This window comes from Tribolium madens, unplaced genomic scaffold (assembly GCF_015345945.1).
Source record: "Tribolium madens isolate multiple individuals breed KSU strain unplaced genomic scaffold, Tmad_KSU_1.1 Scaffold_71;HRSCAF=194;Tcas5.2_LG6, whole genome shotgun sequence".
Classification (NCBI taxonomy): Eukaryota; Metazoa; Arthropoda; class Insecta; order Coleoptera; family Tenebrionidae; genus Tribolium; species Tribolium madens.
In genome coordinates this window covers 4,371,603-4,381,984 of record NW_025401041.1, presented here as the reverse complement: position 1 = coordinate 4,381,984, position 10,382 = coordinate 4,371,603, and the positions used below count along the sequence as shown (strand labels likewise).

At 34.7% G+C, this 10,382-nt stretch overlaps 3 protein-coding genes across 9 annotated transcripts; 2 read left to right on the top strand and 1 right to left on the bottom strand.

Annotated features, from left to right (window-relative positions):
- LOC123009412 (phosphoglucomutase) lies at positions 1-3,525 on the top strand. Of its 3 annotated transcripts, none has more exons than XM_044405705.1 (8): positions 1-257; positions 766-1,139; positions 1,213-1,457; positions 1,506-1,944; positions 2,232-2,428; positions 2,480-2,745; positions 2,804-3,257; positions 3,305-3,525. In XM_044405705.1, exons 2-8 carry the CDS (start codon positions 1,043-1,045, stop codon positions 3,392-3,394), a joined length of 1,788 nt encoding a protein of 595 aa, XP_044261640.1. In that variant the 5' UTR covers positions 1-257; positions 766-1,042; the 3' UTR covers positions 3,395-3,525. The 3 variants fall into 3 exon arrangements, with proteins under 3 accessions (XP_044261640.1, XP_044261642.1, XP_044261641.1); XM_044405707.1 differs by having other exon boundaries at positions 2-257; positions 766-1,157; XM_044405706.1 differs by lacking the exon at positions 1-257 and having other exon boundaries at positions 654-1,139.
- A 470-nt stretch (positions 3,526-3,995) lies between these two features.
- On the bottom strand, positions 3,996-9,060 carry LOC123009395 (U11/U12 small nuclear ribonucleoprotein 25 kDa protein-like). 3 transcript variants are annotated; one of them, XM_044405677.1, is made up of 4 exons: positions 8,903-9,060; positions 8,340-8,577; positions 4,509-4,760; positions 3,996-4,453 (listed from the first exon to the last, which is right to left on the bottom strand). In XM_044405677.1, exons 2-4 carry the CDS (start codon positions 8,574-8,576, stop codon positions 4,037-4,039), a joined length of 906 nt encoding a protein of 301 aa, XP_044261612.1. In that variant the 5' UTR covers position 8,577; positions 8,903-9,060; the 3' UTR covers positions 3,996-4,036. The 3 variants fall into 3 exon arrangements, with proteins under 3 accessions (XP_044261612.1, XP_044261610.1, XP_044261611.1); XM_044405675.1 differs by lacking the exons at positions 8,340-8,577; positions 8,903-9,060 and adding exons at positions 4,809-5,267; positions 8,039-8,258; XM_044405676.1 differs by lacking the exons at positions 3,996-4,453; positions 4,509-4,760 and adding an exon at positions 4,887-5,267.
- Positions 9,061-9,122: 62 nt separating this feature from the next.
- On the top strand, positions 9,123-10,375 carry LOC123009396. Of its 3 annotated transcripts, none has more exons than XM_044405679.1 (4): positions 9,123-9,354; positions 9,546-9,698; positions 9,745-9,868; positions 10,177-10,375. In XM_044405679.1, exons 2-4 carry the CDS (start codon positions 9,553-9,555, stop codon positions 10,306-10,308), a joined length of 402 nt encoding a protein of 133 aa, XP_044261614.1. In that variant the 5' UTR covers positions 9,123-9,354; positions 9,546-9,552; the 3' UTR covers positions 10,309-10,375. The 3 variants fall into 3 exon arrangements, with proteins under 3 accessions (XP_044261614.1, XP_044261613.1, XP_044261615.1); XM_044405678.1 differs by having other exon boundaries at positions 9,125-9,427; XM_044405680.1 differs by having other exon boundaries at positions 9,127-9,427; positions 9,938-10,375.
- The last annotated feature ends 7 nt before the right edge of the window (positions 10,376-10,382 follow it).

Here is a 10,382-nt window from a genome sequence, read left to right as displayed (position 1 = left end):
TACAAATTTTTGTAATTTGCTCTCTATGGCGTTTTTAAACAAAAATTTTTACTTTAATCGATTTAGGAATTGTGACATTTGGTAATGTTTTGATTTTTAAGACATCACACATGATGACGTATGTCTAATAAAAAATCATTAAAAATGACAATTCTGAAAAAGTAGGGCTAGAATAATTAATACATGAAATCTACAGGATCTGTTGACATAATTTAGTTACTTCTGCTGCCAACATAGATACAATCCACACACTAGAGGTAAGTATAATTACTCAAAATGTTTTATTGTTATCAGTGTAAGTTTCACTTTAGTTTTGCAATTTGTTTGTTATCTTATCAGGAAGTTAAATGATGTAACTAAGTTATTATTTGTCGCTTTTACGAGTATATTAATACTTAAAAAATACTTAAATTTGTTAAAATTGTGGTGTGAAATGTTTTGATACGCCACTGGAAATACTGTCAAAAACATAAATTAAAGCAATTTTTATTTCTTTTATACAAGTCATGAAATAGTAATTTGCATTAATAATAAATGCAATTATATTGTTGTTGACGCATTGTTATGAAAGAACAAAAGCTGTAATTTGTCGCGTTTCATTGCAATTCATCAATCAAACAATTTATAGTTTTTTATCCAATTAAAATTAGGTTTGAAATTTGTCACAATAATAATTAGTGCTCAAAGTTTAAAACATTTCCCATAAAGTAATAGGAATTTTCATTTAACTTGACGTGACCTGACGTTTTGTTTACATTTTTCCAGGTTAGTAAACCTCATAAAACAATTATCCCCCAAATAGACGTCAAAACATGCAATTTATTAAATAACTCGACCTCAAACAGGAACAAACAACAAAATTAATGATTTTTCTCCAATAAACCTTCGTTTTAACGGTTCACAAACCGAGTCAAAGTCAAGTTTTATGCAAATAGAAACCGGTATCACACTGCACGCCCTCAAGGTGAAATTTATTTGAATCCGACTCTGTCCCCTCCAGGTGTCTTAATTTAAATTTGGCGCGCCATTGTTGTGTCTACGCATGCGTAGCTCACTTGACCGGATTGACATTGAGCGTTCAAAATTCAAGAAAACGCAAAGATTAAATAAAACTTCAAGATTAGAACGTCTCGAGACAAGTACGTGAGTAACAAAAGGTGAAAGTCCGATTGTTTTCATTGATTTTTGTCTCTAACCTCAAAATTCTTTCAGTCATGAGTCTCTCTTCGATTCTGGTCCCCACGACGCCCTTCGAGGGCCAAAAGCCTGGCACGAGTGGTCTTCGGAAGAAAGTGAAAGTTTTCATGGAGAAGAATTACACGGAGAATTTTGTTCAGTGTATTTTGAATGCTTTGGGGGCTAAAGTCAAAGGGGCGACGTTGGTTGTTGGGGGCGACGGCCGGTATTTCTCCAAACAGGCTGTCAATATAATTATCCGGATTGCGGCAGCTAATGGGGTTAGTTAATCAAATCTAGTATTTTTTTTTCTAATTTTTGTTTCACAGGTGGCTAAACTGATAATTGGGGAACGGGGAATTTTATCAACTCCAGCCGTTTCGACTCTCATCCGTACTCACAAAGTCCTAGGTGGGATTGTCTTAACCGCTTCACATAATCCAGGAGGTATCAGACACGATTTTGGTATTAAATTTAATATCGAAAATGGGGGCCCCGCACCTGATTCACTCACGGATGCCGTGTACGAACTAACAAAGACGATAACCCAGTATAAGTTTACACCCGATTTAGATTGCGAGTTTGATAAAAAGGGGGTGCAAACGTTTAATGTTGATGGAAGCGAGTTTGTTGTGGAAGTTGTGGATTCCTCAGAGGATTATGTGGCACTAATGAAGGAAATTTTCGATTTTGGGAAGTTAAAGGAGTTGATTAGGGGTGATGGGAAGCGGCCCCCGTTCCAGGTCCTAATTGATTCAATGAATGGGGGTGAGTAAATAACAAAGGCAGGCAACCAATCGTACAACGATGTATACCTGGTTGTCTACATTTGAAATTTAATTAACAAATTATTGAAAATTATCACATTGTGATAAAGACTAGACTGTTTTATCTCATTATTTTTACTGCCTTGTGTAATTTAATTGCATTGTTGTCATTCAGTGAACGAATTTATGATTTTTTTACATTTATGTAATTGGTAATAAAAAAACAGTACTTACGTAAATAATTACCGCACAATTAATACATGACTTAACAAAACTTTATCTACGCAGTAACCGGAGTTTATGTCACCCGGATTTTCGTCGAAGAATTGGGGGCTAGCCCTGATAACAACGTTCGAAGAATCATCCCCTTGGACAATTTTGGGGAAATCCATCCAGACCCCAATCTCACGTATGCCAAGGATTTGGTTGATCGAGTCAAAGAGGACACTACGTATGACTTTGGGGCTGCTTTTGACGGCGATGGGGTAAAAAATAAACAAACATTAAATCGATTTATTAATAATTGTGAAATCCAGGACCGTAACATGATAATTGGGAAGAACGCTTTTTTTGTCACTCCCAGTGACAGTTTAGCGGTTATTGCGAATAATTTGCAGTGCATCCCCTATTTCCAGAAACGAGGTGTGCACGGATTTGCCCGATCGATGCCGACAGCGGCTGCAGTTGATCGAGTCGCTGCGAAATTGGGGATGGAAATGTTTGAGGTTCCCACGGGATGGAAATATTTCGGGAATTTGATGGATGCGGGAAGGTTGTCATTATGCGGGGAGGAAAGTTTCGGGTACGGTCCTTATTTTGTTTATTTTAAGAGGGAAAATTGGTATTTTTACTGTTTGCAGGACCGGCTCTGACCATATCAGGGAAAAGGACGGGATTTGGGCCGTTTTGGCGTGGTTGTCCATCATCGCGCATAAAAATATGAGCGTTGAGGATATTTTAACCGAACATTGGAAAATCTACGGGCGGAATTATTTCACACGGTATGATTACGAGGAATGCAATACAGAAGATGCGAATAGGATGATGGAACATTTGGAAAAGTTAATCGCCAATTCGAGTTTTGTTGGAAGAACGTTGACATCGGGTGGAAAGTCGTATACAGTTAAAATTGCGGATAATTTTTCGTATATTGATCCAATCGATAAGAGTTGTGCCAAAAATCAGGGAATTAGGGTGTTGTTTGAGGATGGTTCGAGGGTGATTTATAGGTTGTCGGGGACTGGGAGTACAGGGGCCACGATTCGGTTGTATATTGACAGTTATGAGAAGGATAACGTCACTGCTGATGCACAAGTAAGTTTAAAAAACGCATTTTTTACAATTTTCTGACAAGCTTTTAGGTCATGTTGAAGCCATTGGTCGAAGTCGGCTTGGAAATCTCTCAATTGAAGAAATTCACTGGGCGTGACCAACCCACCGTAATCACATAATCAGTAGTAACTGTTGTGGCATTTATTGTGATCATTCGTTGCGTAACTATATTTTTTGAGTGTTTTATTTGTCTACATTTTTATTTGTACAAATTCTTATCGAAATTAAATTAAGGTAAATTAAAACCTAACAAGTCTTTAATTTGTATCTCCAACGGTATAAAATCGTATTGTTTATGAAAACGGTCACAAAACACAAAAAATTAAAAATCCCTAAAATTCCTCTGCGATCCTCTTCCTTTTAATATTGAAAATTTTCGCATAAATTGCTAAATTAAAAAGTAACAGGAGTATCATGAACACAAAAACGCGAAGAGGTATTTTAACGGGAAATTAAGATTTAAAATACCCGCCACAATACCTCTTCACACTCTTACGATTTTGTTGCCCCTGATACTTTATAAAAAAAAAATGAAATTTTCGCCTAAAATCGCAAAATTTAAAATGTATCAGGATTACAAAAACATAGAGGTATGTTGGCGGGAATTTAAAAATTTTCTCGTGCTCTTTAAACAACACTGAATTTTTAACAAAATCACAACTTTTTAAAAGATCAGGGATGAAAAGGGGTTTTTCTGTGTTTTCTGTCAAATAACTACAATAATTAAAAATACAAATTTATTCAACATCTTATTTAACTAATTAAGGTAAATCAAAACCTAACAAGTGTTCTAAATTATACCCGAACAATTTAAAATCATATTCGTACTGTTTATACAGCCGTTGAATATCATTCATTGACAGTTGCTGGAAGTATTTTTTCAATTTGTACGAAGTATGTGACGGTTTAGTGTACGGAAACGTCAAAGAGGGCGCTCCAATCATATCAAGAAGTGTTCTCGCATCTTCTACAAGACTCTCATAACGTCCTATAAACGTGTAGTTTAGCGAGCAAGGTTGACAAAGATCATAGATGGGGGCCCAATGTTCGTTAGCAGTGGCGCCACCGTTGAGTATATAGAGAACAAACTCACGGAATGAAACATTACGGCCAGTCTCTAGATCAGTTTTAGTGGCATTTTTGCGGTATTTGCGAATTATATCTTTCCCATACCGGATCTGTAATAAGTTAATAACACATTTGTAGAAGTATAAGAAAAAAAAAAAAACAGACCCGAAAATACTGCGTATAGGTAGTTTCAAATTTGTTGCGATAGGCCGATAGGAGGCGCTCAAACGGGTGTCGCACCATAATAAACGTCGTATATGTATTGACACAATTACTAATAGTATCATTTTGTAGTTGTGACAACTTCAAGGTTGAATTTTCATTATGTGCCACTGATCCAGGAATGTCAATTAAATTCGTAGCTGAAGTGACACCTGTCAAAACCATTAAGATCCTTTTCCAGTTAGTGCACGCCACCTAGTGTCAAAAATTCGATTTAATTGTCAATTCTCTTAAAAAACATACCTTTGGTACATAACAATACAACAACCGGTGTTTGTGGTCCACTAATATGTGATCTAATTGTCCCCAATTGAGACTTTTCCTCACTTGTAGTCTATCACACCCAGCTGTCAATTGTTCCTGTCGTGTGACTTGCTCCAACCATGGGTATCTCCCATGTACGAATAAGACCAACAACTGTCCAAAAATGATTTTTTCCAAGCCAAACATTCCCCGTTAACATGTCTCGACTTTCCCGCGTAATTTTTTCGCGAAACGAATTTCTGATTTGTTGACAACGCCGTAATTGCTGACCAATTCGCCGTCTTTAGTCATCGGTTTGCCCCAATGGAGGAGGTCGTAAGTGCGCCAAATGTAACGCCACGATATTTTCGTTTTGCTGCGGAGGCGCTGCTGTCGCAGGGTGAAGTTGCGTTGGATGGCGCGTTTTAGGTCGCGGACAGTTGTCCCAATCTGAGGAATCTGGAATTTAGAAAAATAAATTGTTGATAACGATATTGGCTCAAGGACTCAAGTGATTGATTTCCAAGTAGTGTTTACTGACTGATAACTATATTACTATTATTGTTATGAAAAATCTAGTATTATTCTAGGATTCGAAAATATCTTGTAGAAATTATGGGGGGTTCGCGGCATAGCCGCTTACACCCATGCACATCTCACCATCGGATTCGCGAATGTTTTGTAGAATTTCTGGGGGGCCCAAGTTAATGTTTCTAGCTAAGAATTTCGTAAAATACACTTTTCAAAATGCAAATTAAGATATAAAGTCGCGGTCAATTCATAGTGGCAATTTAATTTATTGCAAAGTTGGCAGTCCCTTGCCCGGCATCTCTAGTGTGTGGGTTGTGTCAATGTTTTGTTTTTGAGTTATGCGATTTTTTTGTCAAAATTGCAATTTATGTGAAAAAAAATTTTTTGAAAAAATTAAATGTAAAGCAGATAGTTGTAATCCTTAGAGTATAGCTTTCATGAGAAAAATGATTTTATAGTGGGTTGCCATTTAAAAAAATATTTTTTTTTGTAGAACTCAAAAACAAAAGAAAATTTCGAAAAATTTTATTCTTGTTAAATCATCACATTTTTATAGTACTTTATCACTCATCAATTAGTTTTTTCAAAAAATAAATAATTTAAGCAAAAAACGTTTGGTTCCATACTTTTTATTCACCTGGTATGAGAAGTATTCTAAAACGACTTTTTCAGAAATGTCACTTTTGATAGATATGTCCCTAAAAAACAATTGGTTGTTTAAAGTCGGATTTAAACAACTCAATTTTTACAAATTTACACAGGAAAGTGGCCACTATGAATTGACCGCGACTTTACTTAGAATTATCTGAATTAATTTGGGATTATGACGAACTAGTTTGGAAATAAATTTTGAATTTATTAACAATATCACGGTTTATTGCCAAAACTTAATTTTCACTTCGAAAAAATCGCTAAACTGACAAATTTTGAATATTTTATAATCCATTATTAAGTTACATTTGGTTTAGTTCGTGCTTTTTTCAAAAATATTTGTTTGTTTGAAAAACCTTGAAAAAACACAGTCAATAATGTTAATTTTTAATTTTTGTTTGATTATTGAGTCTAATACCATTGATGATTATTTTTCGCTTCTTATTTTGAGATTTAATTTTTTTGAAAAAAATTTTTTTTTACATCTAAAAAATTAACGTAACTTTTTATATTGCTCACAATACACGTATTTTAGTGTTGAAACGCTTTTTAGTGAGGATGCCCAGCTATGTAATCAAATCCTATCGAATTCCAAAATATTTTGTAGAAATTGTAAGGGAGCTCGCGGCATAGCCGTTCGCCCCCGTATACATCTCACTATCAGATTTGCAAATAGAAATTCTGGGGGGCTCAAGTTAATGAATTAAAATTACTTCTAAAAATTCTAGTTACAAACAACACGAAAAACGTAATTTTCCTAAACGTTCGAATCCTAGGTGCTAATTTCTTGTTGATAAATCTGTATTTTACATCAATTTATTATTTTTAATCATGAATTTTTACCAAATCTTTCTCTATTTTATTTTGTTTTTATTATTTCAATGTCTGTCTCAAGATATTAAATACAAAATGCTGATATTTACCTTAATATCTTTACTATGAAACCTTGAAATTGTATTTTTGTTTGTTTTTTTTTTTCAATAAGTTATTAATAAGAACTACTTTTTTTCACCCACGTATTTATTTCAAGACTGTGATTTTGAATCTTGTCCTAATATTGATTTTGTAATGTTTCCAAATTAAAAATTTTGATTCATCTTTCGTAAACACTGCGAATACATGTTTAAACTTAAAATTTGGTTTTACAATTCTTTCTAAAGTAGAAAAATTTTCTTTATTTCTTGGGGTTCTTTGTTTTTAACATTTTAAAATTTTTACTAATTTGTTAAATTAAAATCGAAAACTCTTATTTTTCTCTAAGCCTATGTTGGCATATTTTTTTTTATAGCAAAATCGTTAAATTTCTTTTTTAATTGTTCAAATATTAAATTTTTTATCAAGCTTCAATCTATGTTGACTTTTTATTTTTAAATCTGAATTTTTATTACATCGTTTTTTCCTTTTTCAGTATTTTAACGTCTCGAGATAATCTTACTTTTTTTCATTTGCAAAATTAAAAAAAAAATTCAATTAGTTAATTTTACATAAACCATTTTTGTCGCTTCCATTTTTTAACAATAAATAATTAAAGAATCAGTTCAGCCTTCCTGAGGAAGTGAATAAACAGTATACGTTTTATGTTTTGTTTTTTGATTTATTTTTTATTCATGTTTTATGTTACGTAATTGAAAAAAACTGTAATTATTAAACAATGAAATTTTATAATTATGTGTTATTTTATATGTATATAATATTGCAAAAAACTAAACCACATCAAAAAATAGCACTAATAAAAAAAAACGCACGCCACTGGTAACAGTACAAATAAAGTAATTATAAATAAGCGTTTTCATTGGCTCAGAAAACTTGTAAAATTTTATGAAAATAACTCAAGTCATTTCGGAGGAACAAATAGATTTTAATGTTTATCATACAACTTTATCACCCTGTATATCCGTAACAAAGCATAGGACTATCGTTTATTTGACAAGATGGTGTTACTTTTCGATGTAGAATATGTGGTTGTAATTTTTCGCAATGTTAAGAAAACACCCTGTATATTCACCTTACAGGTGTGCCAACCCCTAAATATTAATAAAACTGCTTACCTCAATTAAAATATTCAAAGCAGCCGATATTTCTCGTGTTATTTTCCTCCCAACACTCAATTACAACTCAATGAAGACCAATTAATTGTTCCATTGTGCACAAGAGCTATTTTAAACAAATTAACTGACTCAAAAAGCCCCCTCCGCCGACATGATCAAGGCGGCCGCGAATCAAAACCAATTTTTCTTCGGTTATCAAAACAAACAAATTGATAACATTTATAGCATAATAATTAATGACAAATTACCATCATTTATGTTAATAACACAAAGTCCAATCAATTGACATAACCTCACTTACCACCACACTGAGTGGAGTCTCGAAGTGCCGTAGAACCACCACCGTGATGGACTTCCCCTGAGCAACGGCGATTTGCGACACCACCTCCTCGGTGGTCACATCCCCTGGAAGGTCCTGGAGGAGCGGATCGGCCGCTATTAACCTCCTCAAACTGCTTTGAGTGATTTCGCACAAATCCTCGTGGCTCAAATTATCAAGTTCTTGATCCAAATCCAAACTCTGCTTCTCCTCATCCATTCTAAACACAAATAAACACACAAGGTGTAGTAAAATCAATATTATCACAATTTTTATTGTTGTAAACACGTGTAAACGAAAGTCACGTGACGCGATTTGACGTTTATTATGCGCATGTTGAGGTAATTAATTTTTTATAAACCACAAATCACTCAAATCACGCCAATTTGCGATTATTACACGACTTTGATGAATAGAAATTTAGAAAGGGGCTTTGAATGATTTTTTAACTGTTTTTACCCAATTTTTTAGGGACATTTCAATTTGGGTTTGACAGGGTTTAGGGGAAACACGACCACTTGATTCATTAAAAATTTAAAACTCACCAATTTTTCTAATTAAAAAACGCAATCATTCGAGCGTTAATTGTGCAACCTTCTGTTGATTAAATTTAAATGTTTATGATCTAACAGTGAAAAATATTTACAAGGCAACAAGTTGACCAATTCAATCGTTGTCGTAATTGTTCTTACAACTGTCAAATATTTACATGGCCTACTGTAAACCCACCTGTGACTTTTTCTTACGGTTCACCTGATGGTCATCCAGTTTGAGTCATAAACTTGTAGTCATAAAATTCGGACTCGTGGCGTAAATCTTTTGCTTGATCAAATGGCCTTAATTGATAACAAATGACTGTCAATTAATTGTCCTAATGCGATTCGTGACCACTTATTAGAAAAACTACAAGAATTGTCAGTTTATGACTAGTTTTATGACAAACTCTGATCGTCTTTTGTCCTTCCACAAGTTGCAGCCAACGCGATTTCTTCATCTGGTAAGTTGAGGGCCGCTTTGTGCCGTTACAGAGTGACTAGTAATCACGTCGTCTGTGCAAATTCACAAAACAAGTGAGTAATAATTAGAAATCAATTATTTATTATTATTATTGTTTAATTAAATCATGAAAATGTAAAAAAAGTGAAAGTTTGGTGATGATTACATCCGCGCCTTTTTTGGTGGTTTCAGCGCAAAAATGCACACGTCACTCATAATCCTGTCTTTGGTGGTGTTCGTGGGGGCTAAAGACATGATGCGGAGCATAGTTTTCGACAAGAACACCCCCGACGTGTTCTACTGCCCCATCCAGAAGCCCTCAGGTTTTGACAAAATGATCGTCAAGTGGGTACTTCACCGTCCTCAAACCGTGTCTAAAGTCACATTTTAGGGCGCGCCCTTTGAAAAAACTCTGCGAATTCGAGGGTGAGCCCTTGCCCGACGACTACAAGAGCGACTGCTACCAAGACATGGACGAGACCAAATACGCATGCAAAGAAAAATACCGAATTATGGTAATTTTCCCCATTTTTGTGACATCCGGATTGGTTATAACACGTGTAAAATAACGGATTTTTTTCCAGAAACGGCTCAAAAAGGCTTCAGAGGAATAACAACGCTTTCATTAACCCCCTCCCCCCCCCATCTCGCTTCATTAACTTAATTAGTATTATTTATTGTAGTGGTTGTAGGGTTTCCTCCCCTTTTTCCCCTTTAATCGACGTTCTGAAGATGGGTACGTAACAGATAATAACGAAAGAGGGCGCTGCTTGCTTGGGTGGTGACTGATTTTGTGACGTCATCTCACTGTAATTTTTGACAGATGCGGATGCATCCGCCCGGAACCGACGACCCGTTCGATGGTAAAAGACTCGCGAGATTTATTGACGTTGATAAGGAATTTTACGTAATGAAGATTGATAAGAAGACTCATTTGAAGAATAGGTTGGGCTGACGTAGCTGTAGTCACTTCCACTAACTGTAAATACTAAAATTGTTAATAAAGTTTTTTCATTACTACATTATTTG